General features: G+C 29.4%; 14 protein-coding genes across 14 annotated transcripts; 4 read left to right on the top strand and 10 right to left on the bottom strand. All coding sequences in view use genetic code 12, as the record gives it.

Annotated features, from left to right (window-relative positions):
- Positions 1 to 21: 21 nt before the first annotated feature.
- RJT21DRAFT_114515 (uncharacterized protein) lies at positions 22 to 831 on the bottom strand (the record flags this gene model as incomplete). The annotated part of the gene is made up of 1 exon (XM_064880252.1): positions 22 to 831. One exon carries the CDS (start codon positions 829 to 831, stop codon positions 22 to 24), a length of 810 nt encoding a protein of 269 aa, XP_064737677.1.
- A 131-nt stretch (positions 832 to 962) lies between these two features.
- Positions 963 to 2,021, top strand: RJT21DRAFT_40221 (nicotinate-nucleotide diphosphorylase (carboxylating)). Its single transcript, XM_064884438.1, has one exon. It carries the CDS (start codon positions 1,092 to 1,094, stop codon positions 1,989 to 1,991), a length of 900 nt encoding a protein of 299 aa, XP_064737676.1. The 5' UTR covers positions 963 to 1,091; the 3' UTR covers positions 1,992 to 2,021.
- Positions 2,021 to 3,284, bottom strand: RJT21DRAFT_40207 (anaphase promoting complex subunit). Its single transcript, XM_064884436.1, has one exon. It carries the CDS (start codon positions 3,158 to 3,160, stop codon positions 2,051 to 2,053), a length of 1,110 nt encoding a protein of 369 aa, XP_064737675.1. The 5' UTR covers positions 3,161 to 3,284; the 3' UTR covers positions 2,021 to 2,050.
- Positions 3,285 to 3,317: 33 nt separating this feature from the next.
- On the bottom strand, positions 3,318 to 5,365 carry SMI1 (Smi1p). The gene has a single exon (XM_064881922.1). It carries the CDS (start codon positions 5,145 to 5,147, stop codon positions 3,510 to 3,512), a length of 1,638 nt encoding a protein of 545 aa, XP_064737674.1. The 5' UTR covers positions 5,148 to 5,365; the 3' UTR covers positions 3,318 to 3,509.
- A 41-nt stretch (positions 5,366 to 5,406) lies between these two features.
- On the bottom strand, positions 5,407 to 8,231 carry GCS1 (glutamate--cysteine ligase). Its single transcript, XM_064884435.1, has one exon. It carries the CDS (start codon positions 8,015 to 8,017, stop codon positions 5,666 to 5,668), a length of 2,352 nt encoding a protein of 783 aa, XP_064737673.1. The 5' UTR covers positions 8,018 to 8,231; the 3' UTR covers positions 5,407 to 5,665.
- Positions 8,232 to 9,566: 1,335 nt separating this feature from the next.
- Positions 9,567 to 12,275, bottom strand: ADE5,7 (bifunctional aminoimidazole ribotide synthase/glycinamide ribotide synthase). Its single transcript, XM_064881921.1, has one exon. It carries the CDS (start codon positions 12,188 to 12,190, stop codon positions 9,788 to 9,790), a length of 2,403 nt encoding a protein of 800 aa, XP_064737672.1. The 5' UTR covers positions 12,191 to 12,275; the 3' UTR covers positions 9,567 to 9,787.
- A 959-nt stretch (positions 12,276 to 13,234) lies between these two features.
- Positions 13,235 to 14,529, bottom strand: RJT21DRAFT_40177 (uncharacterized protein). Its single transcript, XM_064884434.1, has one exon. It carries the CDS (start codon positions 14,220 to 14,222, stop codon positions 13,338 to 13,340), a length of 885 nt encoding a protein of 294 aa, XP_064737671.1. The 5' UTR covers positions 14,223 to 14,529; the 3' UTR covers positions 13,235 to 13,337.
- Positions 14,530 to 15,431: 902 nt separating this feature from the next.
- Positions 15,432 to 16,228, top strand: COI1 (Coi1p). Its single transcript, XM_064883372.1, has one exon. The coding sequence runs from the start codon at positions 15,539 to 15,541 to the stop codon at positions 16,124 to 16,126; it is 588 nt and encodes a 195-aa protein (XP_064737670.1). The 5' UTR covers positions 15,432 to 15,538; the 3' UTR covers positions 16,127 to 16,228.
- On the bottom strand, positions 16,229 to 17,492 carry MRPL3 (mitochondrial 54S ribosomal protein mL44). Its single transcript, XM_064881920.1, has one exon. It carries the CDS (start codon positions 17,440 to 17,442, stop codon positions 16,285 to 16,287), a length of 1,158 nt encoding a protein of 385 aa, XP_064737669.1. The 5' UTR covers positions 17,443 to 17,492; the 3' UTR covers positions 16,229 to 16,284.
- On the top strand, positions 17,493 to 18,048 carry RJT21DRAFT_120972 (uncharacterized protein; the record flags this gene model as incomplete). The annotated part of the gene is made up of 1 exon (XM_064881919.1): positions 17,493 to 18,048. A coding segment is annotated over exon 1 (173 nt), but the record flags the coding sequence as incomplete, so codon positions are not given.
- Positions 18,049 to 18,076: 28 nt separating this feature from the next.
- Positions 18,077 to 19,632, bottom strand: ERD1 (Erd1p). The gene has a single exon (XM_064881918.1). The coding sequence runs from the start codon at positions 19,546 to 19,548 to the stop codon at positions 18,163 to 18,165; it is 1,386 nt and encodes a 461-aa protein (XP_064737667.1). The 5' UTR covers positions 19,549 to 19,632; the 3' UTR covers positions 18,077 to 18,162.
- Positions 19,633 to 20,581: 949 nt separating this feature from the next.
- On the bottom strand, positions 20,582 to 21,601 carry RJT21DRAFT_40153 (uncharacterized protein). Its single transcript, XM_064884433.1, has one exon. It carries the CDS (start codon positions 21,474 to 21,476, stop codon positions 20,664 to 20,666), a length of 813 nt encoding a protein of 270 aa, XP_064737666.1. The 5' UTR covers positions 21,477 to 21,601; the 3' UTR covers positions 20,582 to 20,663.
- A 1-nt stretch (position 21,602) lies between these two features.
- On the top strand, positions 21,603 to 22,427 carry RJT21DRAFT_40152 (uncharacterized protein). Its single transcript, XM_064884432.1, has one exon. It carries the CDS (start codon positions 21,677 to 21,679, stop codon positions 22,322 to 22,324), a length of 648 nt encoding a protein of 215 aa, XP_064737665.1. The 5' UTR covers positions 21,603 to 21,676; the 3' UTR covers positions 22,325 to 22,427.
- On the bottom strand, positions 22,332 to 26,191 carry IRE1 (bifunctional endoribonuclease/protein kinase). The gene has a single exon (XM_064881917.1). The coding sequence runs from the start codon at positions 26,083 to 26,085 to the stop codon at positions 22,531 to 22,533; it is 3,555 nt and encodes a 1,184-aa protein (XP_064737664.1). The 5' UTR covers positions 26,086 to 26,191; the 3' UTR covers positions 22,332 to 22,530.
- Positions 26,192 to 27,182: the final 991 nt, after the last annotated feature.

Genomic DNA, 27,182 nt, shown 5'->3' with positions numbered 1-27,182 from the left:
ATTAATTGTATATAGGATTATTTATAACTCTAAATAGACAGGAACTAATAGTTCACCACTTTTATGTATTACTCCATTAAATTTTTTAGCTAAGAGTCCTCCACTATAACTTGGTTGACTAAATGCAATTTGATATTTCTTTAAAATATCACCATAGATTGAATGATTTAGTACAATATCAAGTAACGCATTTGCTAAACCTAATCGACGCCATTTTGGAGCTATCCAAATTCTAGAAATTCCTAATCTTATAGAATTATTGACTTGATTTGGAACTATTGTTTGAGTTCTATGAATCATCCATCTACCTTGTTTTTGAATATCTTCAATTTCATCAGTAGTACATATACCAACAGCTCTATCTTCAATTTTTAATATGAAAACCTTAGATGATTCCTTTAAGGGATCTTTCCAATATTTAGAATCTTCAGGAGCATTTAATTCTTTATTTACTAATTCAAGTAATTGCTCAATTTTAGTGGTTTGACGTTTATTTGTTTTATCAATAGTTAAGATTTGAACTTGGATAGTTTTATGTTTCTTTGATTTGGGAGGTATTACAAAACTTCTTAGAGATTTAGCAGTAAAAGATTCTGGCCATATAATTCCATTAATAAAATTTGTATGATATTTCTTATGAATTTCAACTTCTTTAGATATATGTTGATAATATGACATTCCACATACTTTACATGTTTTCAGTTGGGATGATGTTGAAAAATTAAGTATGGATTGAACTAACTTACCTTTACTTTTACCTTTTCCATGTGAAGAATTAGGAGGTGTCGGTATAGAACCAGACACATCTGGCGATAGTAGTTCCTGACTCATATCATACTATTTAAGTATGGTGTAACAAAGAAATGAAAAGACAATACAGATACTTCAGTGTTTACTGATTTTGTTTATATCGCATCGGACCCCGGAAATTGTGCTAGGGGACGCAAACGAATCTGTCGTAGCGAGCAGTCACTGTCACTCCACACACTGAAAAATTTGTGAGACACTAGTCAGTAACTAGTTTTAGCAATAGCTAAGAACTAAAGACTAAGATTAAAATAAAATAAAATAGTATATAGTATACAGTAAACATGTCATCTAATTACGCTAACTTGTTACCAGTGAATGGAAAATGGAGACAACAAATAACTGACTTTTTATCAGAAGATGTTCCTTCATTTGATTTTGGAGCTTATGTAGTTGGAAATAAAGAAGAAACTGCTTCATTATATATTAAACAATCTGGATTAATTTGTGGAGTACCATTTGCTGAAGAAGTATTTAAACAATGTGAATTAGAAGTTGAATGGTATCATAAAGAAGGTGAATTTATTACTAATGAACAATTATCAAACCATGGAGGTAAAATTGTTGTTGCAACTGTTAAAGGTCCTGCTAATAAAATATTACTTTCTGAAAGAACTGCTTTAAATTTATTAGCTAGAGCTTCAGGAGTTGCAACTCAATCATATATTACTAAAAAATTAGCTGATGATAATGGTTATACTGGATTAATTGCTGGTACTAGAAAGACTACTCCAGGTTTAAGAGTATTAGAAAAATATTCTATGTTAGTTGGAGGAGTTGATACTCATAGATATGATCTTAGTGCAATGGTAATGTTAAAGGATAATCATATTACATCTACTGGAAGTATTACAAAAGCTGTTGAATCAGCTAAATCTGTTTGTGGATTTGCTATAAAAGTTGAAGTTGAAGTTAGTACTGAACAAGATGCAAAAGAAGCTATTGATGCAGGAGCTGATGTAATTATGTTAGATAATTTAAAAGGTGATGAATTAATTAAAGTTGCTAGAAGTTTAAAAGATTATTATAAGGGATCTGATAAATCATTTTTATTAGAATGTTCAGGAGGTTTAACTTTACAAAATTTAGGTAATTATTTATCTAATGATATTGATATTTACTCTACATCTTCAATTCATCAAGGAACTGGAGTTATTGACTTTTCCTTAAAGATTAATGCTTAAATAGATTAGTATATTACAAAAAATATATATAATAGAAATAACAATATTATTATTATTTATCAACGAATTGATGAAATACTTGTTAAATCTAAACTTTGAAACCCTGAATTAAACCCAATTACATCAGCAACATTATTTAATACTTTTGAACTTTCTCGATCAGCATCAGATTCATCCATTTGTCCATCTTCTTCATTATAAGACAGATCAATATGATTAATTGATGATGATCCAATTTTTAATTGCCGATGATTTAACAGAAATCCAGAAGCACTACTAATGGCACTTGCTAAACTTAAATCTTTTAAAATATCACTATTTACACTTAATGAACTACGTTCAATATTAAAAGTTGGAGGTAAATTAATTGAATTAAGTTTCTTTTTACCAAAACATCTAATGGCTCGAATATGTGAATCTTTACCATCTTGATGATTTGCAAGTATAATTATCTTTACCATAAAACATTTTAAAACTCCATCATTTCTTATACCATTAAATATTATATGAGACCAACCAATTGGTTTTGTAAAACTTACAGTACAAACTTCACCTAAATCCCAACCATCAGAACTTCCTGCCATAATTTTTATACGAGATGGTGTATAACTTTCATCAATTGAATAATTTGTAAATATTGATATTCTTTCAAGTGATACTTTTTTAGAAAATTGTATAGTAATTGAATGAGGATTACATAATTGATTATTTAATATAGCATTAGTAGCATTATTACCATTACTACCATCTGATTGCCAATAAGTATCAGGTGAATCATCTCTTAATTGAGTTAATCCAAATCCTTGTTTATAAGATGATAATTTCCAATTGGCTAATGGAGATAAATCAAGTAATTGTAAAGATTCTAATTCTTCTAAACCTTTTACATAATAAACTCTTTGAGCTTGTTCTAAATTTAATTGTTCTGATGGAGCAGAAACAACTTCTTGTTCATCTATATCTATTTGATTACTATTAAATGTATTAGTTCTTATTTCATCTGCCAGTAATAAATCACTATCATTATTATTACTTTCATCAATTTCAGCATGCAGGGAAGTAGCTAATGCATTAACTGATGATGAATTATAAAAGTCATGTTCTTGTGCAGTATCTATTCGGTTATCACCGGAATAATCCGTATGATCCCAATGACCTGAAGAGTTCATTATAGGGATATAAACTGGTAATGGTAAACACAGCTATGTTAGTGTTACTGAAAATAGTTGGTAAACGCGCACTATAATATAAGCTGCTAGGCTATCCATTATGGTATATAGTGAACAGTATCTATGTTATCTATGAGAAATGTATATGTGTAAGTATATGTGTATGTGTATGTGTATGTATGTTACGTATATGTAAAATACCTATATATATGTATAGTGTATGTATATGTGTATGTATATAATGAATAGTAATAAATATGTACGCATAATGATAGTTTACAGGTATAGCGAGGGTTTAATAGTAATATGAACTTTTCTATGACTTTACATTTTTTTTCGGCTTACTTTTTTATAATTCTACCTCCTTCAATCCGTCAACAACTTGGTCGACATTTTCATCTTCAATTGCTTCCTTTAAGGGAGTTGTCTCTTCAACTTCTTCAACTTCTTCGACTGATTCTTGTACTGGTTCTACTTCTTTTACTGATTCTTTTTCTTCTACTTTTGATTCTTCAGCCTTTGATTCTTCAGTTTTTGGCTTAGTATCTATCTTATCATCAATAAGAGTTTCTTTATGAATAGTGACATTAGCAGATGAAGAAGCTGTTTCTACATTAATTAATGGACTAGGAGCCTTAACACTTGCAGGAATAGGAGCATCGGCTTTTAATATTGGACTTTGAGATCTATTAGGAGTATTAGAAGAATCACTAGTTATAGTATTATTACTTCTCTTAGTTGGAATATGTTTTGGTGTAAAAGCAGTCGAGAAATTTTCGGTTAATCCATATTTCTTTAATGCTCTTCTTTTTAATACTTCTATATAACCCACATTACCTCTTAATGCTCCCTTACCAAACTCTAATCCATCACGATCATAAAAGGTTAATTCACCTTGATTTTCATCTTCATCACCAATCATATAATCATCATCTCTTGTACGAGATAAAAATCCCAAATCTTCATCAGCATCATTAGAATCAATACGATAATTACCTGATTCTAAATCATTAACATAACCAAAAATAAATTCTTGAAAACTTGATGCAATAACTAATTTAGTATCGAAATCTCTACCAAATAAAATTATTTGCCCCCATTTTCCAGCCGGTCCAGGTGCTAAATCTAAAGCAATTTGATTACCTCCAAGATCTTTTAATATTGGAAGCCATCCTTTATGATAATAATAAGGTTGAACACTATTTGGTGGTATAGATCTTTGATTAGCTATAAAAGAATTTGAAATTGGAGCAGAAGCAGAAGCAGAAGCATTGGCAGTTGCTGAACTAGAACTTGACCCTTCTGCATCACCATCAATTGCATCTAATTGTTGTTGTTGTTGTTGCTGTTGTTGTTGTAATAATTGTTGTTGAGCAATATATTGTTGTCTTTCTAATCTTTCAGCAACTTTCCCCCATAATGCATAATCTTCCATTAAAGATTCTAAATCTAAAAGGGCTAAACCCATAATTAATCCTGTTGGTTTACCACCTAAAAATTGACCATCATGTCTTTTATAAAATTGTCTAAAATCATTTGGTAAAGCTCCACAACCTAAATCATTTTCAAATTCATTTAAATCAGCAGTAGTTGCACCATCATTTAAATTTTCATCAATTTCAGGATATTCTTCTTCAATCCAATGATCAATTCTATCCCAAAGTGAATCAATTGATGGTAAAGGAGGTTGACCATTATTATTAAATTCTTGTAATTGAACTTCTGTTGATGAAGATTTCATTCCTGGAGTATAACCAATATGATTATCTATTAATATATTGGTTGAAGAATTATTATTATTTAATCTATTTAATTCATGTAATCTTGAATTTGATCCATTTGATGGAATTCCTCCATCATTATTATTACCTATAATATTTGAATTATTAATTACTCCTGAAGTTTTATATGGAGAATCATATGATGCATAATGATCATCAGTAGATATGGAATGAATAAACGATTTAACGTTATCAAAAAATCCCATACTCTCTTCGTGTATTTATATTATTTATATTTTATAGTTTTATAGTATTTGATATTACAAATAAATATTATGATGGATTGGTCTAACTTGATCAAAATTTTGAATATTTGAAAAATCTTATATACTACAATTATTTAGTACTTTCTTTACTTTTTACTTTTAGTATATAATGTTAGTCTATCGATATTTTGTATTATATAGTTAGATATTTAAACTGAAACTCGTATTGGTGTATCGTCACGTACCATCGCCAAAGAAAAACAAAACCCAGACAATGTCTGGTCGTGTAGTGTAGGTCAACGAGGAATTCCAGTCGGTTTCCCCAATTAGGTAAAACCGTATGTGCAGGAAATGGGGCACTACAAATACTCATCTATTTTTTTTTTTTAGCTGCAAACTGTACTGTGAGTAATTAAATACTAATTAAATAAATATTAATTGTAATTAAATTAGTCTATAGATTATTATTATATCATAATTATTCTTATTATTATTATTACTAATACGATTGTTTATATCTAAACAGAGTTATTGTTTAATAAGTAATCAGTTACAATCTCTCCAAGTACTTCACGTACTAATCTTTCATCACTTAAATCAGTTACTGCAAGTGAATCCTTAACTAATTTATAATTTAATTGTTCACTAACTTTGGAATCTTCATGATATAATTCCGATTTTAATACTTTAGATCTTAACCAATTAGCAATAGTAGGTATTTTACCACTAGCTCTATTGGAGATTAAAATTAAATAATGCTTAATTCTTATTAAACTCTTTGCTAATTCTTGACTTTCACAATGATGAGTTTGACTTTTTGGTACTAAATCAGTAGCAATAAGTTTAATAATTAATCTAATTAATCCAGGGAATTTATCTGTACCATTAATAATTTCATTAATAGTATATCTTTGATCAATACCTCCATCATCAATATCAGCTGTAGCAGCTATAGTTTTACGACTAGTACTAACTCTATTAATTGGTGAAGTTTGTCCACTAGAACTTATTGATGAAGATGCAGTAGATGATGTAGACATTGATACACTACCATTAAGTTGAGTTCTTTGTTCTTTATTTATTATAGCTCCATTTAATGAATATCCATTAACATAAACTTCTCCAACTTCTAATTCATCATTTCCAGCGTTTAAGAATCTATCAAACCATGATAAATCATAGCCAATAAAATCTCCACTATCAAGATTCCATTGATCTAAACTTTTAAACCAGAATTGTTCTTTAATTACTGAATCAACCTTATGAGCAGTCTCCATATTTTCTTCAATTTTCAGAATTGGAATATAAAAATTTGGTTGGAATTTAATAATAGATTTAGATAATAATGATATGAAATTAGAATATGCAGCATTTTCAAAATCAGTTAATTGAATTTCCATAGGACGGAATTCAACTCTCCAACCAGGAGTATTACTTAAATCAGTATTTGGTTCATATAATGCAGGAGGTTTGAATCTTAATGTTTGCCAATTTGTTGATTGAATGTTTTCAAAATGATCATTCTCTAATTCATTATTTTGATTAACTCTTTCACTAAAAATTACTAGAGGATCACGAATAAATAAATGTGCAAAATGTTTGGCAAGATGACTATCAAACAATTTTGATTTTTCATCAATTAATCGATTGTAAATTTTTTGATTTATTGGAGGAGAAATATCATTAAATTTATCCTTAAAGTAATTAGTGGAATAATTAACATCTGCTAAATATGCATCAATAGAATCATATCTTGATTTTGGAACTTTTTGAATAGGTTTACCTTCTTTAGTAAAGAGTCCACTCCAATCTCCGAATTCATTAGTGACTCTATGTTTACTAGATAATTTTGAATTTTGATCAACATTTAATCCTCCAAATAAATTATATTCTGGATATGGTTTAATATCTCTTTCAATAAAAGTTCTATCATCAACAGATCCACTAACAACATTCCATCTAACATCTTGATTAACTAAGAATCCTTTAAAAATTGGGGCAGCTGCTGATAAACTTAACATAATAGGAGTAATTGGGGCTAAAGAATCATAAAGATATCTAGCTTCTTCAATATTTTTACCTTGCATAGTAATTTGTAAACAACTTGACCCCATACCAAAACCCATGGAATCCATATAAACATGACCTGGTTTTGAAGCTCCAATAAAGGGCTCTTTATCACTTAAGAATAAATCTCTATCTTTAGGAATGGAATCATCTAATAACTTAGTATATCTATCAGGATATAAAGGTAAATTAATAGCTACTTTACAAGATCTTCTCTTTCTAATATTGGCTGTTAATGTTGGGAATCTTACATGACGATTTATAATTTCATCTGGTAAGAATAAAGATTGAGAAGCTGGACCTATTGGTTTTGCTGCTGGAGATGTAAAAATTCCACAACCCATTCTTGGGAAAGTTGTTAAAGTTATTGGTCTGATATTATCAGGTAATTCAGATTGACTTATATCTCTTCTCTTTATCATATTCTGTTCAACATAAACATAATCATCTAATGAATCACCATCATAAGGTTTAGCAGGAGTTGCTTCAATCATAAATCTACCATATTCAGGATGAAATAAAACATTATTATCAAGAGATTTTGATAATGATTTCTCAGGATCATTTAAATCATCTAAGATATAATCTTTATCTATAGTTAAACGAGCCCATTGATTTTTATCATCGATTGTTACCAACATATATTCAACTTCATCACCCCAAAGATATTTATCATTATTTCTTGATTGAGCGTGTTGTTTAAAGATATTAATGAGTTGAGTTATACCATTATCACGAACATGTTCATTATATTTCTTTGAATCATGCCAATCTAAGGGAGTTCCCAAAGATAATAAACCCATCGGTACAGGGTGATGCTAAAATAAAGATGAACTGAAAAAAAAAATTATTATTGAATGGATGAAAATAGTGAATGAATGAACGTTACCACCTTATATCCAACTAAGGAAGAAACAGGGTATGGAACTAAGTACCAATATTAAAGTTAAGATAGGGTTGTATAAAAAAATTTTCCTTATAAGTACTGATTATTATATTCTTATTAATAATATATGTACTTAATTATTATTATATTGCAGGCTTTTGTGATTCCCTTTTGTGGCCGGTAAAGGTAATAGATGAAATATTGCACCTTTAAATTTTTATTTCAAAGATGAATTTGGATGCAATTGATTTGAACTATGGCAATAACCTAGAGTGATTTCTAACAAATCAAAATAGATGGAATTATATTGAATTAGTTGACTGTGGTGTGGAGAATGAAATTTAATGTCAAAATTACCGTTAAACTTATCTTTTACTCTGACAAGCGTCAAATTTTGTTCCACTAATCCAGACTATGGAAATCTCGCTATTCTTGGCTTTAATTGCGATGGGAAAAAAAGAAATTTATCGTTAACTTTCACTAAATCAATTTTTTTTAGGGAGCGTTGAGTTGAGTTGAGTCGAGTTGAACTTAGTCAAAGTGCGTGGGGGTTGCACTAATTACCAGTAAGTAGAGAGAGACAATATAGGTACTGTACGATGAGATAAGACTAAACAATAATGAAATAGCAATCTTATTACTTAAGCATATGCAAAAACTTAAATCTTATAAGCCAACTCAACTATATTATTCGGTTGATTCAGATAAGCCAAACTGATCTATATATATATAATCGTTCGTTAATTGTTTGATTATTAATTCAAATCGGTCAATTGCTGCTATCTACTACATATTCCCCTGGATATTTAGCTGCGCAAGAAAAAAAAAACAATTCCGTTTATGTCTATTGGCGAAGGACTCCCATAATGTAACATTCGCAAAAGCGGAATGTTTTTATACCTAAGAAAGCTTCCGTAAATTTATTATTAGTCTATGCCCTGCGAACTATTACTGGATTGGGTATTTATTAGCGTCTTCTACATTTCCTAGGTTTAGCCTCATCACTTTGACAGGTCAATTTGCAATACTACAACAAATAGGAGAGGATTTGATTACTAAGATATATGCTCCCTCTCATTTTGGTTATGTTCCCACTACTGTATAACTGATTCATCTATATATGCATATGGGGTTCGTCTATGTAAATAATTCTCTACCCCATTTCGAAATGAAGAGCGAAAATCTCCTCATCTTTTTAAATACCTTACTACCCATAATCTATTATGGACTGTGGTTATTTTGAATTTGCATTTTGCACGTGACTTACAAAGTAAAAGTAGATGGTCGCTTATATTTGCAACCTTCTGGGGTTAGTAGAAAGGAGTAGCCTTTCATGTACATGATAACAATATATTGTATAGTAGAACTTAATGATTGTATATGAATTTGTATAAATCTTATGTAAGCAAGTTGTTGCTAGAACTAAAGAAATCCCACTGAATGTCAAATATAGCCTGCATATGATTAGACTATGTAATAGGGTCTACCATTTAGAGTATTGATTAAATAGAATTCAGTAAATGCTTTATATATATTTATTTTATGAACGTATCTATCGTTTAAGGTGCTACTGGACTAACAAATAAAAATAATAATAATGTACATAGAATATTCATTTATCAGATGAATGATTCAAAAATGGAATGAAGAATTAGAGAGTAAATTGACTAGATATACATTTTGGTATCTAATATAAACCTTCAATGTTATCGACAACACATCCATGATCACTGGAATCAGTCTTTTCAACCAAGTTACCGATAATTACAGCATCTTCACCTTCATGTTTTAAGTTCTTTAATACGGCATCGACATTCTTAGCTTCAACAATTAATACCATACCAATACCTAAATTAAATGTCTTTAAGATATCTTCATATGGAACATTACCTTGCTTTCCAAACCATTTAAAAATAGTAGGAACTTCCCAAGTCTTAATGTCTATTTTAGCTTGTAAATTCTTAGGTAAGGCTCTTGGAATATTTTCCACTAAACCACCACCAGTAATATGAGCTAAACCTAATAATAATCCTTCATTAATAGATTTTAAAAATTGTTTAACGTAAATCTTAGTAGGAACTAAAATTTCTTCACCAATAGTCTTACCTGAGTTAGTCCATGGAGCAATAGATTTATAATCATAATCTTCAGATTTTTCAATGATATGTCTCACTAAAGAGAAACCATTGGAATGAAGACCATCTGATTTAATACCTATTAAAACATTTCCAGCTTTCATGTTTTCAATCTTTGGTAATATTTTATCCTTAGTGACAGCACCAACAGCAGTACCATTAGTATCATAATGACCAACATCATACATACCTGGCATTTCAGAAGTTTCACCACCAACTAAGGCACATCCAGCTTGAATACAACCATCAGCAACACCACTAACAAATTTAGCAGCAACTTCAATATCCAATTTACCAGTAGCGAAATAATCTAAAAAGATTAAAGGTTCGGCACCTTGAACTACTAAATCATTAACATTCATAGCAACTAAATCAATACCAACAGTATCATGAATATTCATAATTTGAGCAACTCTTAATTTAGTACCAACACCATCAGTAGCAGCAACCAATAAAGTTTCATCAGTATTATATCCAGCCTTTTTTAAGTCGAATAATCCACCAAATCCACCAATATCAGAATCAGCACCTGGTCTAGCAGTAGATTTAACTTTAGCTTTAATTTGGTCGACTAATAAATTACCGTTATCAACGGAAACACCTGCTTCAGCGTAAGTTACACCACTCTTAGTAGTAGTAGCAGCATCACGGAATGCACGATGAGCAATATCCTTTCTATTGTATTTTCCATTGAATGAGACATGATCAACACCAATATAAGCCTTGTCGACAGCTTCTCTTAAACTTGAGGCAGTTGCAGTAGATGCAATAACTCTACCACCAGCAGTTACAATTTTACCTTCCTTTTCACTAGTTCCAGCATGGAAAATAAATGTGTCTGATGGTAATGGAGTCTTAACAGTGATTTCATCACCCTTTTTATAGGATTCAGGATAACCACCAGCTGCCATAACAACAGTAGTTGAAAAAGTATCCTTTTTAAGTTGAATGGTTGTAGAATCTAATCTATGTTCAGCACAAGCTAAGAAAACTTGAGCTAAATCAGTATCATTAGATAATAAAGGTAAAACAGTTTGAGTTTCTGGATCACCAAATCTAACGTTATATTCTAAAACTTTTGGTTCTTTATTTGGTCCCAACATTATACCAGTGAATAAGACACCATTCATTGGGTAACCATCCTTTCTCATACCATCAATAGTTGGTTTAATGATTTGTTCATCAATTTTCTTAAGAACAGCTGGAGTGGCAATTGGAGCAGGAGCATAAGCACCCATACCACCAGTATTTAAACCTTTATCACCATCACCAATTCTTTTATGATCTTGAGCAGCTGGTAAGTTAAAGAAGGAGTAACCATCAGTAATGGTTAAAATACTTAATTCGTCACCTTCTAAGAATTCTTCAATAACAATTTCATTACCGGCATCACCAAAATTCTTGTCGACCATAATTTCATTAAGACCTTTCAAAGCTTCTTCTTTAGTTTCTGGAATTAATACACCTTTACCAGCAGCAATTCCATCAGCTTTCAAAACAATTTTGTAATCGATAGTTTCAATATGTTTCTTTGCTTCTTCAACAGAAGTAAAATTTTGAAATCTAGCAGTTGGAATATTGTGTTTATCCATAAAAATCTTGGAATGAGCCTTTGAACCTTCCATTAAAGCTGCTTTAGCTGATGGGCCAAAAACAGGAATACCAACTTTAGTGAAAATAGTACTAATACCATCAACTAAAGGTTGTTCAGGACCAGGAACAACTAAATTGATCTTATTTTCTACAGCAAATTTTTGTAATTGATCAAAATCTTTTGGACTACCTGATAAATGAGGGACATTGACAATTTTAATTGGATCAATACTTCCAGTACCTCCATTACCTGGAGCTACGTAAATTTTAGAAACTGATGGAGATTGAGCTAATCTCCATACAATAGCATGTTCTCTACCACCGTTACCTATCACAAGAATGTTTAATTGTGGAGTTGACATGTTTAACTAGTTAGTTGAGTCGTTGGGCTTTTTATCTAAGCTAATAAGCCTAAGGGTTTGAGTTGAATACTGAAACTAGAAGAAGAATATTAAAATAATGTAGTATAAACTGGAGATGATACTGATGAAATATTTCATTGTTGCACTAAGAAAAATTGACCAGTACTGCATACAGAAAATTTTTCAGATGAGATTTTGACTCTGATTAATCGTTTATTAGCAGCCTATTAGATGAGTATAGTTTTGTATTTGAAAATAATGAGGTTTATGACGATGATGTTTGATTATAGGGAGCCCCGTATAAGATATGAAGGTAGTAGTTTTGTAGCTAACTTACTGTGTTCTTGTTAACCAGTTCATAATTTTATAGTTCTAGTTCAATTTATTGACAATATTAAAGATTTGACCTCTCAATTATGAATTTTCGCAACAAATTCAAATAAAACTAAAGACACAATTGTTTAAGTTAGCTGGTAGAATAGCTTAATAATATAATTGCACTTATACTGATATTAGCTCAATTACTAAATAGAAAGTCCTAAAGTCAGAATTCTGGTCAAATCTTTCAATCAAAGGTCTATGGAGATAGGCGAATAGGGTTGAAAGAGAATAGTATATTCATTTAAATATCCGTGAATTCTGATATATGTCAGTCTTAGAAATAGTTAGACCTCACAAGTTAAGAATCATAAATGATATTTCCAAAACAATATTACAGTGTTGCAAAATGAATTGATAATTTGAACAGGTATAAATGGGTGCGACATTTGATAGGGAAAATGAAGCTCATATTGCGTAAGTTGAATTATAATAGAGAATATAAGATTTGTTTTGTGATATTTATTTTATTTACTATATATAGAGCGTTTAATTTACTTTTGCCTTTTTTGTTTGCTAAAATCTTGAAATTCTTTATTTGTTCCAAGAAGAATAGAAGGTAGATTAAAATAGGGGTTATTTGCTTCCCATTTACCTCCTAGTTGTTCAACACATTGTCTTTCACAACTTGACAAAGACGCAAAACTAGAATATCCCGAAGTCTCATATCAATTATCAACTTACTATAAAAATTGTTCATTTTTTTCTTTATCTTTAATTGATGAGTTCTACAATTCATCAAGACAATAAGAACTCTTGTCCTAATTGATTAGGTACTATCCGAGGAAGGAGCATCATAGTCGTCTAAGTAAAATATGTTACAATTAATACGTCTCAAAATTTTGCAGTAATTCAAGCCAATAAAATCACTTACCTTGTAATTCTGTATATCAATAATTAGTGTTGCACTGGAATTTGATAATATTGCGATTGGAGATCCTGCCATCAACATCTCACGAATAAAGTGTGTAAAAATCTCGATTAAATCACTATTACTATGGTTTATTTGATTTTCATTAAAATCTTTAAAATAATCAGCAACATTTTTCTTTTTAATTTCTATTGGAAGGTTAAACTTTGGAAACAGCACAGTAATATCTGGAGTAACAAAAACACGTCGAGACTCATATGATACTCCCAATACATGATTAGTATGTGATGTCACTTGTTCATTATATATATATCCTATGAACTGCGACACTGGTTCTATTATATTAATTTGTAATTGCTCAACTATTGCATTTTCAGAATTATCGATCAATTCGTATTCAAATTGAGTAGGAAATAATATTACTCTTAATAACTGATCCCGGGTAAAGTGAAAGATGGATTTTGGAATTTCAAACTTTTTAAGTTGAGTAGTGGATGGATAGAAGCAGCCTATGATGTTTTTGACAGAATGGTAACGTATTTCATTTGTCTTTGAAAATTCTGAATTGTCTGACGGACTAACTGATGTGGAGACATTTCTTTCTGGCTGATTGTTGTTGGCAGGCATCTCCATAGTTATCCGAAAGTTTAAACTAGTAGTGAAAAAGAAGTAAGACTGTAATAATTCTTTTTCGGATTCATTAACATATTCTAGAAAACAGTTGACGAATTTATAAATAATTTGTACCAGCACCCAATCAACCCCGACTTCAAATTCCAGCATTAAGTGAAAGTTGTGAAGACGCAAGAGGAGCCTCAAGATTTGATCCTCTTCTATGCTTTGTTTGATATAATCAGAAATGTCATACTTGGCAAGAATTTCAACAATCTCATCATGATTTCGATTGCCCAAGTAAGTTTACAACTGCTGCTTCAATTCTTGATACCGCCTCCATCCTTGGATACTGATAGTTAAGGGATATATGTGCCTAGGTAGATTTGATAAGGCAGCTATTGCATCATTGAAATTGATTATATCCAGAAGACTCATAATTCAATTATCAGAATAAGGAGGACAAATATTACAACTTACGTTTCAAAGTAAGAGTCAGAGTGAGGTTTATTATAGATATCCAATAATGTAGTTTATGCGATTAGTGTTGTTTCACTTTTCATAGCCGCATATCAGTACAGTAGCTTAAAAAATATCTGGGCTCAATAAATTTGCAACCAACCTAATAATTAGTCTTACAACCACAAAAATTACCTCAGATTATGCATTTTAAGCAATTGGTAAGATCTTCTCTACCAACTAGTTCAGTAAATTTTTAGTCTCGGTAAAATTATAGATATCGCAAAAAGCTAATAAAAGTAAAGGACATTGTTGCCCCATTATGAATGTACCATCTATTAAAGTCAGTGCGCATGTTTCAATTTTATAAGCAATATTTTAATTTACTAAGTTGGGCTTTTGTGGAATTTGCGACCCCCAAAAACATCCATGCCTCTGTTTTTAACCCACTTAAGGATTGGGTGAATTTTTGATATATACATAGAGGTAAGAATTAGTGCAAAGCCGAACCGAATTTATAACATTTAGTAGAGTTCCATTGACGAGATATCTTGGCAGTTTCGAAATTTTGTTTTACTATGAGTATTTTATTGTAATATTGTATAATACCAATGGTTCTCTCTATTTAATTAGAAGCTATGTAGGTTATAATCTTTCATTTATAATGATTATATTAAATTAAAGTTATCTAGTTTAATGTTATCTAGTTTAATGTTCTGTTGTATATAAAATGTAAAATAAATCTGGCCAATAAAAATACAGTAACGACAATAAGCCGAAAGTTAATTTTATATGCAAAAAAGCCCACTTAATTAATATTATGTGCACTGATGGGGGATGGATGGAAAAGATAATTTTTATCAAAAAGATCAGCTATACGCATATGTCAAAAATATTTGGATTAAAATTTTTCTTGCGTCCTTATATAAGTTTGTTCATTTCCTTATTGTTTTCAATTAATAAATAGTTTACGGTTAATAAACTGGTTTGTAGTTGTTATACATTGGGATCAATTATTATTATATATAATGGTTTCTGTCAATTTCATTTCTGCTGTAGCATTATCTTTATTATCCCTTAGTTCAAAGGTTAATGCATTTGATTTACTTAGGGATGAACAAGGATATGCTATTTTACCTCCAACTGAATTGGTTATTAAACATTTAGCTGATTTAGAAGCTGAAGAAGATCCTTCTGAATATACTGTTGTTACAACTATTCATAAAAATGGTGAAGTTGTTAAAGTCAATTTAAACACTCATGAAATTCAACAAACTGGTTTATATAAGAGAAATTATGATACTAGTGCTTATTATACTGAAGAAGCTAGTGGTGTTTTCAAGAGAGATATTCAAAACACCTCTGGTTTCTGTTTCAATGAAGATGCCGACTTTGGTATTTCCCAATGTACTTTTGATTTTGTTGCTTATGACTCTCCATCAAACTGTACTGCTCTTGGTGCTCAATATTATTCATGTGTCTTAGATTTAGAAAAGATTCAAGATTCTACTCAAAGATTAAAGAATATGGTTCCAAATCCTGCTCAAACTAGATGTTTCAAGAGTTTAGATAAAGCTATTGCAGCCAATGCAGCTAATGGAGCTTGCGGTAAGTAATTACATTTGATCTTCTTTTTAAGTCTATTTTGTTAATTTTTAATTACAAATATTTAATTATATATAAATCTTATATATGTAAATGTGAAATGTATATGTACAGAATAAAGAATACTATGTATAAATTGTTTTACATGCAAAATTAAAATGATGTCTACCTAAATGGCAATATCACCTGGTCCAATTATACCATCGAATTTATATTCTTCATCGCTTGGTAATTTGACTTCATTACCTTCATTGTCAATAGGACTATATAAATAATAACCCATAAGTGAATTTATAACAGCACGGGTTCTGGCTTCAGCTAATGATGATCCAACTCCTTCACCCAATTTTTCAACGCCACAGAAAACTCCTGCAACATAAATTGCATGAGCTGATAATCTACCGGTTTCAGCAATTAATCTGATATCTATTGGATCTTCAAATTGTAATTTATCACATAATCTTACTAATTCTCTGGTTGGTTGACTAAATTCAAACATATTTTCCAAAGGTAATTTACGAGATAAAATATGGTTATTAATAAATTCTTTGGTGGCTTCTTCTCCAGCATGAGTATATAAACCCCCAATTATGGCAATTACTGCAGAACTATAAGCATTAACTTCTTCAGATATGAAAGTAGAATTTTGCTTATCTAAAGATTTTACTTCTTCATTAGTTAATTCATAAATTCCAGTTTCGGCTGGCTTATCTGGATATTTCAGTTCTTCTTCAATAAATCTTAATCTTCCATATTTTAAAAATTGAGATTCTTGACTTAAGAATTTATCCAATTTAGAACTTTTATCAACTTCAATACCCCATTGTTTACCGATTTCATACATTACTTGTGGTCCCATTAAAGCATTAACAGCAACATTATGAACAGGCATAGGTAATCTTGGATATCTTATTAATAACCATTCATTAACATAATAAGATAACATATTCTTTCCCAATACATTTAATCCAAAATTATTAGCTAATCCATCATCATATCTGTTTAAATTTAAAGCTTGAGATAATGTTGATAAACTATAACTTGATGGTAAATTTAATCTAGCATGTAAGGCAACTAAAGGAGGAGATTGTGATGCACTTGATTCTGGTAATCTATGAGTGAAAATGTTATGTTTATAACTTCCATAATCTTGTATATTATCATATTTAGCTTCTACTGGTACTTCATAATTGGATAATTTGGTAGAATATGAACGGGATGAATTTATGATGGTAATGATATTTTTGGTGTTTAAAACTGGTTTACAAATTCCAGTTAGAAGATTGGGTTTAACCTGAGATACCCTTACTATCAGTCTCCGTAACATCTTCCTTACAGAATAACTTATTGACACTGATATATTAATATTTCGAATCTATATAGCTTTGATCTTACTGAAGACTGAATTTTTTTTCATGATTTTTCACCACTAAAAAAAAAAATCGTGAAAGGTCGTGTACCAACGGTCAAAACATTTTCTCAGTGTCTTCTCACAACCAACCAAATTCAAACAAAAGAGTAATACAGACTGAACATAGTAATTAGTTTGAATAAGTAGTTATTACTATTACATTTAATAATCACTTGAATTAACAATGGCTCACGCTCCTAGTTTAAGTATTGCAGCTATTGCAACCATGGGTTCTGTTGGTGTCATTTATCTCCTTATTAAATCCCCATTAAAATATCAATATCTTAGTGAAAATAGAGTGAGTCCAAAAGCTGATTTAGCATGGAGAAATGCTGCTCAAAAATGGCTTGACAGTAATTAAAAGTGGTTGAGTTATTTCTTTTGATCTTTTGCATGTATTTTAGTTTACAATTTACCTATTCATTCATTTCGTTAATTAGTGTATTCATCACACATACATTATTTCTATTAAACTTTGCATAATTTATTTCATATACTTAAGTATACTACCTACTACAGTCAAATATATATATATATATAAAATATAAATAAATATTATATTGATTGGATTATTATTAAATCTATAACTGTAACTATAAATGTTTTGTTTTCATTTAGAATTTCTTTGTGAAATACTCAAGTATCTCTTTTATTGGCACTAGTAGGTGTTAATTCAATATCGTAATCGCCAGGTTCTAATTTTACCCAATCTGACTCTAATTTAATAAAACACCAAAGCCATCTTCTTATAATTTCAAGTGTTTCAAGAACAGTATACCCAAATGAAAAGGCATCATAGCCAAATAAAAAGGTAGAGAAAACATGTAAATAAGTTGAATTATCTAACTCTTCAGTAATAATGAAAAGTTTCAATACCCAAACAAATCTTAATATGAAATCCAAGATAATGATTACAAAGTAGACTGCCGTAGTTTTAAATGCTAATTTATTTCTTAAAACTCTGAATTTTTTATTTGGATTAATTAATGAATCAAACAATTCAAAATTCCAATCCATTTTGACATCCCATATAAATGAATATGTTGAATTAATAAATGAGAAGATATACCACCAATTATTCAAAAATTCAATTTTTTTCATAAGTATTTGTTGAACCATCTCATCAGCTTCAAATGGTTTTAAAGTTAAATTGTATTTGATGGATAAGTTAACTAACAATGGTCCTAATGCAGAAGCATATTTCAATAAATTGAGTATATGTTGATTCTTTCTAGTGATAGTATATTCCAAATAACATTGTCTTATTCTAATGAATGTTGGGATACATAAAATAATAAATTCAAGATGTATATCATAAGCTATATCATCAGAATAATAATAATTCCAAAAGAATAATCCGAAATCATTACAAATTTTAGAATATGAAGTTAAACTATCTGATATTAAAATATCATTAGTTCTCATTGTTGTTGAATTTATAAATCCCAATAAAATTCTCTTCATAGTTGTATACACTCTAAATTGTCCCTTATGGTTAACAGCATTATTTCGTGATGTTGATTTATAAAATAATCTATAAAACAAGTAGGAGAATGCAATTATTGGTAAAATATAATATAATGGAGCAAACACAGTTGCAAAAGGATTATCAGTATGTTCAGCAGTATGTTCATAATTAGTTTGAACTATTTTAAATAATGTCCATGATAAAACGTTAACTATGGTTATGGCTTTAAGATTATTCCAAATTCCTGTTATTAATAAATTATTTTCATTAATTGAAGGTGGAATAGTTGATCTAAATTCTCCTGATTCAAATCCTGATTCTCCATGATCACGAGAATCTAATTGAGCATAATTATGAGGATTATATGATAAATCCAACAATCGTAATAAATTTAAATTAGTATAATTATATAGTATATATGATAATGAAAACCATAAGAATGTACCAAATTGAATTATGAATAATATTTTAAATGGTAATGGAATTAAATCATCGAATAATAATTCATGAGTAGGGGTATCTATTTCAGTTACTAGTACTGGTTGTTGGTCCATTAGAACGGTTATGAATAAATAACTTCACACAGTCCTATATAAAATTCATTCAGATAAGAGACAACGACTATTATAGATTAATATTAAAGTATTGACATATTTTCGATATTTTAATTTTTTTTTGTTTACACGCATCCTAAAAATAGTGAATGGATGTGAAATTTACGTGTCAAAGTTGCACAACTCAATGCTAGACTTTATCAGGCTTAATGTCTACAAAAATGTTCCACTCTAATGAGCATAGATGATAAGAGAATTTAAAGTAAAGGCTTCAGACGTGTCTACAATTATAGTACACGATTTAAATATGTTGTAATCAGAAGTATTCATGATTAGCATGGAAACATCATTAGCCACTTCTTGTCTTTCATCTCTGCTTTAGAGTGGAATAAGAATAAGAATAAAAATAATTTTAAAATAAAACAGTAAATAAGTAAAATAAAATAAAATACTAAAAAAGAATATAATAATATATATAATAACAATAGATTGATATAGCACAACTTATCAGTTTATTAATTGGGAAAACATTATACACATACACATATATAAGGCAAATAATATGATTCTTATCATACAAGAATTGTGAATGCTATGAATAGTTAGTAAAATGTATTCATACAAAGACAAATCATTCACAATATCCATAAAATATACCACTTTAGATTATATTACGTATCAGAATTTTCAGTGTTTGGCTAAGAAATCGAATCGGTCATGGTCCTGAATAGGAGCCTCCGTTTGGGGCGACATCGTGTCATCACAGTAATATAATCTTCAGTAGTACACTTCATTTGAATTGCTAGAAGTATCAAGAACATACTTATTAACCTCATATACATTAATGTATATACATGTTTTCCATTTACTGATAGCTTTGCTAATAGTCTGGTAGAGGTAGTAAATAATTCATAGCAAAAAAATTTTTCAATAGTTTTTTTTTATACTGGGCTGCGCTTCGCTAGTGAAATTTACATTTACCCGGATTTGCAGCTAATATAGGTTAACAGTATACATTAACTAAGTATTCATAGTACACGATAATTTATTGTATTAATATTGTGTTTGTATGTATATATTACCTAATCTATGTATGCGATATAACTAAACTAATTTTATTTAGTTTCTTTAGGTTTTCTAGACTTATTCTTCAGTCTTTCCTTTCTAGTATTCTCTCTTCTTTCAGCTTTACTAAGATATCTGAATTTCTTCTTCTTTTGCTTTTGTTTCTTTTCATGACTTTGAACAACTTTAGCATAATTTTGAGCTTTATGGATAGATTTTTCAAGTATTTCTTCAGATTTCTCAAGATTAACATTATTAAGCTTAGCAAGAGCTTCTAAACTAGCTTGACGAGCACTAGCAATCACAGGATTATCTAATGATTCAACAGTTACTTCAGTTTCTTCATCTATTATAGCATTTCCATTACCTATTTCATAACTGGAAATTTCTTCTTTGTTAATAGTATATATTTCCTTTTGATGCAATATTCCTTTGAGAGGTTTCTTTGATTCTTTTCTTTCTTCTTCATCATCTTCATTCTCTTCATCATCTGTAGCTTTATCTGTTTCACCATCACCAAACCCATTCCATTCTTCATCTTTATCTTCATCTTCTATATCAGAATCATCTAAGGTAGATATTTTCTTTACAGTATCTTGGAATTGTTTTAATTGTTCTTCCATATCCTTCTTTCTTTCATCTCTTATTTGTTTCCTTTCTTCTACTCTGGCCAATCTCTCTTGTTCTTTTATATATTCCTGAGCTTTCTTTTGTCTTTGCAATTTCCGTTTATGGAATCCCGTCAAATATTCAACTCTTGAGTCCTTGTCAAATACCACTTCTTCAACAGCATGCTTCTTAGCTGCCTTATCTGCATACCTTTTCCCTCCGGTTAATATATCTCTATTTCTTTTAACGGCCATTATATGCTATTATCTACTATGAGTAACTTTATATATAGTTGTGTTCAAAAATAGTACTAGTAAGCTTTAATTTAGGCAGAAATAAAATAGTAGGTCTAAAAAAAAAATCTAATGAGCATCTCATAAATCTCACACCAGCCTTTACTTAGTATTTAGTATTACTTAGTATTAGTTAACATAGTAAAAGATTAGTGACTAAAATGGAAAATATAGAGAATATAAGATTATTTATACGATCACTAGATGCTAGTACGGAGCAGTTAGAGAATGCTCTTGAACCTATACTAAAACAATCATTAAATGAATTAATATCTCAAAATGTTTCATCTAATGATCCTATTGAAAGAATTAAAATATATAATAATTTTACATATACATTAATATCCGTATTATTTTCATATATAAAATCACTTGGAATTAATACAGATACTCATCCTATTATGAAAGAACTTACAAGAATTAAACAATTTATGAAACGATTAAAAGATATTGAAACTAATGCTGAAACTAGTGAACAACGTCAAAAGGTTCAACAAGAAAAAGCTAAAGAATTCTTACAAAATGCTCTTGGATCAAGAATTAATGGTGGAGGTCAAGCAGCTCCCAATAGTTTAGCTTCACCAGCAATCAGTTCATCAAATTTCCAAGGTTCACATACAAGATTTACTGATAAAGATGATGATGATCAAAGTGACGATAATTCAACTGAAAAAGATATTGTTGTGAAAAAGGGTAAGCCAGAACCAAAAGTAAAAGCACAAAGTATTAAGAAATCGTCTTCTAACAATAAGAAGAATTTCAAAGTATCTAAGCCAAATAAGAAGAGTAAAACTGGATCTACAAAATAGAGTAAATAGAAAAATTTGTATATAATTTATTAGAATATATGAATTAAAGAATTGAAATATAAAATGCAAAGTAATATAAACTCCACCAAATGGTGTATAGTTCTTGAGGAACTAGAAGAAAAAAAAAGATTCATATTCTCATGAAATCTCATATGAGATTATTTGTATTGTTGTATTGTATTGTATTGTGCGTGTGAGTCAAAAGTTCAGTAATAGTCCTTAAACACATGTTCGTGCGATAAGTTCTGTTCAACTAAAAAGTATACTTGCATTAACAAGTTTGGGAATTTTTGATTAAAATATTGATAAAATCCATCAGGTAATGGACTCATTTGTTTTTGTAAATGTTCTGGCATATCATTATAATGATGATACTTATTTCGAAGAGCTCTTAATAAGTCCATTAATTTTTCAGTTTGGTACTTTCTATATTTACCTAAATTATCCAAAAATTCTTCATCAAATTTCAGATGCCAATCTAATTGACATACAGATTCAGCTCTTTCTTCTAATTTTATTAAAAGGTCACTAGGTGGATCTCTTTTTTCAATTTCAAATCTATCACTAACTTTTAATAAAAATTCTAATTTCTTGTTGACCGACCAGAATAAAGGATGTTTTAAAATTTTCATAGTATTTGGTCTCTTTGATGGATTAGCTGAAATCATCAGAGAAACTAAATCAATAGCTTCATTTTTATCATTAGGACATTTAATATTTAATAATGATAAATCATATTCTCCTTTAATTATATTACCTTCACGTAAATATCTATCCCCAAATGGATGATTACCTCCAGTTAATATATAAAAGAAAACACAACCTAATGAAAAAATATCAATTGCTTTAGTTAATCTTTTCCCACTAGTTAAACCAGTATTATTACCATTAAAACTATTAGTTCCATTACTACCAATAGAAGATATAGTATCAGGAGAAATTTCAAGAATATCATGATTTAATAATAATTCAGGAGCTCTCCAACCAGAAGTTCCCAGAGCTGCATGTTGAGTAGTAGCTCTAAAAGATGATTGATCATTATCTAATTTTTTACATAATCCAAAATCAGAAATTAATAATCTAACATTATGATCATCATCATGTTGAACAACTGTAGTTGATTTTAAAGAATTTCTATTACTTTTCTTAGCATCAGCTACTAAAATATTTTGAGGTTTTAAATCTCGATGAACAATTTTTAATGAATGTAAATAATGTAATCCACTAGCTAATTGTTGTAATACATCATTAACATTCCAAATTCTTAATTTAAGTGATTTTTTAGGCTTTTCAATAATATCTTCTAAAGAACATAAACAAAGTTCTAATGCAATATATAAGAATTTTTCAGTTTGACTAGATTGTGAACAAAAATATCTAATAACATTAGGATGATCATCACTTTCTTGTAAAAGTCGAACTTCATGATTAGCAACATCATAAAAATCCAATAACATTCTTTTAACTGCTACTGGTCTATTTTCAAACGTACCTTGATAAACAATGGTTCCATGAGATCCATATCCTAAAATTTTATCAGAAATAATTAAATTATTCTCAATTTGTAATTTCTTAATTGGTATTTTAATAGGTGCACTTGAACTTTTAACTAAACTTTGAGTGGTTATTACTTCTTCTTCAGCAATAATTGTATCTTCACCTTCATCATTATCATTATCATTTGTTGATTCTTCAATTTCTGGTTTATTTTTATTAATATGTCTACCACCTCTTTTACCACCACGACTACCTCTCTTTCTCTTTTTCTTAGTAGTATCTCCATCACCTTCTCCTTCAAGCTTTTCAAATATTTCCTTATCTTCAGTTATAATTTCTACTTTAGATATTTCTCTACGTTCTTCATAATCACCATGATCTTCTTCAAGTGATCCATTTGGTTCAACAATAGTAACCTTCTTAACGATTTTTTCTTGTACTGATGATTGTGAATCAGATTTTGAAATATCACTGGATTTATTAACTTCAGAATTATTTGATTTAATTTCAACTTCTATATCATGATCTTCAACGAAATGAGATTCATCATCAAGTGAAGAATCTAAAAATAATTTTTGAATGGCAGTTACATATTTCAGGGATTTACCAAATGTCATTAAAAGTAAAAGAAGCACTGATAATACTACTAAGTCTTCTACAATTCTTCTAGCAATGGCACTGGTGGTTATACCTGAATTAGTAGAAGTTGATATTATATCATCATATTGAAATGTTGGTTCAAGAATATCATGAACTGAATCAATTAATAATAATTCTGAACCTAAAGAAGTACCAGTAGGTGTTTCACCAGGAAACTTTATACCTCCGATAAGATCATTAGGATTATTTAATATTTGTTGACTTTTACCTATACTACTTGGAAGTTGAGGATCATCATCTTGATCAGATCCATCACCAATTTGTTTGATGGGTATTTGTTCATCCGAGAATCGAGACAGTGGTTGATAAGAACTTTGACTTGATAATGAGAAACATTTATGTACACCATTAATTAAAGATTCAACTTCAGAATCTTTACTAGTTAATAATCGGAAATTCTTTAAATAATCTATTGAAGGATCATTATAATCATATTGATTTTGAAGTTTATATAAATTTAATTGATATTTTGATATTGGAGCACTCTTAACTAAAGTAGGATAATTATTAAAACTCATAGCAAACCATTCATTTGAACTTGAAGTTTTATTTATAAATACTAAATCATTATTATTAGAATACCCTTGATTATCAATTTGAATTTGTAAATCATTTAAAACTTTTAATGGATGAGGTAAAAGAACAAATTCTGATTTCTTTATATTATTAAATACATCAAATACACTCACAGCTAATGAAGGTAATTTACTTATCCAAACTGGAGTTCCAAGATCTTTATTTATAGCTAATAAAGATTTATCGTGAAATGGTGTAAAATATAATTTATCTAAACTTTGTTGATTTTGCATAATTAAATCATTATCAATATTATTTGGACCCCATTGAGAATATGTTACATTCCATACAATATTTGCATTTAATTTTGAATGTATAGTTAATTCATATGTAGTCTTCCCAATCATTATTGTTTCATCTAAATTTGAATGAAGAATATTAGGATTTTTATAATGACTATTTGGAGCTGGACAATTATCAACTGAATTTCCAAATGAACTAATTATTTCTCCAGTATGAATATTAATAGTATATAATGAAGTTGATCTTGTTCCAGTATATATTTTATCATCTCCACTTAAAGAAAATGGAGATTCAAGAACTAAATCTTTAATGCTAGTAGGTAATTTATTTAATCCAAATCTTGGAGTAAAATAATATAAAGATCCATCATCATAAGGTTCAACAAACCATAATATATTTGATTGAGATGATGAAGAACTTTCATCAAAAGTATTATTTGTTTGAATTTTAACTAATGGATCATCTATTGGTAATGTCCATACAAGTAATCCACTATTTCTTTCAACTCCATGTAAATTACCTTCTATATCACTTATTAATAAAAGATCAGTTAATTCACAATCTTCAATGGATCTTTGATCCAATGGCAGTATTGTTGAATCTCTTCGAGCAACTGGTTGTGCAGTAGTTATAGGTTCTTGTTGATATTCATATATATTTTGTCCATTATTTATTCTATTTCGAGGTCGATATTGAGTGGTAAGCTTCTCTAGTCGTGGGGAAGCAATGACTATTGATATATATAGAAGATAAATTACTCCTAAAAGATGATATATGAGACGCATGGTGCGGTGTATATACAAATCTCTAAAAGGTATAGGATAAATATATATATAATATAATAAAGTAACAAACTAAGAAGTGAAGAGATATCAAGTACTTGGGCTCACAATTTTTTCGTATTGGTAATTCTAAGCTATTCTATTTTTTTTTACACACTATCGCCTCGCAAATTGTAAAAAATTATAGTGAGCATTTTTTTTAGGGGAGAGTAGGAGACATTTGATCTCTTTTAGCTCATTAGCTCATTGTGCAGAGGGAAATTTTTATTGGTTGAGTGCTTTGCACAATTGGTATACCACACTAATTTTAGCAGTATATTAGGCATGTGAAGGTTAAGTTGTTACTTTGGTTTAATAATTCACTTTCTACATAGCCCAAGTCCCGAAGATCTGGCCGAAGCTATTCTTAGTTTTATAAAATTAAGCTTAAAAAGGTGATGAAAAATAAATTGCTTTTTCAAGATTTAGTGCGCAAAACCTATTACTCAAAATAGATGTCGTCTCCCAAAGTAATTTGTCCTTACGACATTTTATTTTTCACAGATGGAGATCTTGTCGCATCTCGTGAGATTTGGAAAAGTGGGGAAACATATATATTCTAATCTAATCTATTAAAGAACCAACAAATCTTTCTTATTTGAAGTTGTAATTACTGTTTGCATATACTAGTATATAGCTTGGAATTGAATAATTGATTCGTAGCTATACTAGAATTACTTTCATTGAATTGAGTGTCTGTATACACGCTAGTAAAAATTGACCCCTACTGTAAGTGTTTGCAGCCATATTACATAAATCAAACTTGAGAAAATCTGCATCGTAGCACAAAGAACCGTTAATGAGATTTCACATATCCGTTTAAGACGCGAGATTATCACCTTATTCTATTGTTATATAATGAAAGGAGTCAAATAAAATAGTTTACAAAACAGTCTACAATTTGTAATGAAATCCATCCATAATTAATTATTTATTAAGCCCTGCTTAATTATAGAATATCGGTACACTATTTCCTTGAACTATACAATTCTTTATATACATTACTATTTGCTACAAGGTTAGCAAACTATCAAAATCTCGTTCTATAATAATTCAATAAT

The sequence above is a fragment of the Scheffersomyces amazonensis genome (genome assembly GCF_036850825.1).
Source record: "Scheffersomyces amazonensis strain UFMG-HMD-26.3 chromosome Unknown RJT21scaffold_4, whole genome shotgun sequence".
Lineage (NCBI taxonomy): Eukaryota > Fungi > Ascomycota > Pichiomycetes > Serinales > Debaryomycetaceae > Scheffersomyces > Scheffersomyces amazonensis.
Note: the sequence above shows the minus strand (reverse complement) of the source record. Positions and strands in the feature narration are given on the sequence as shown.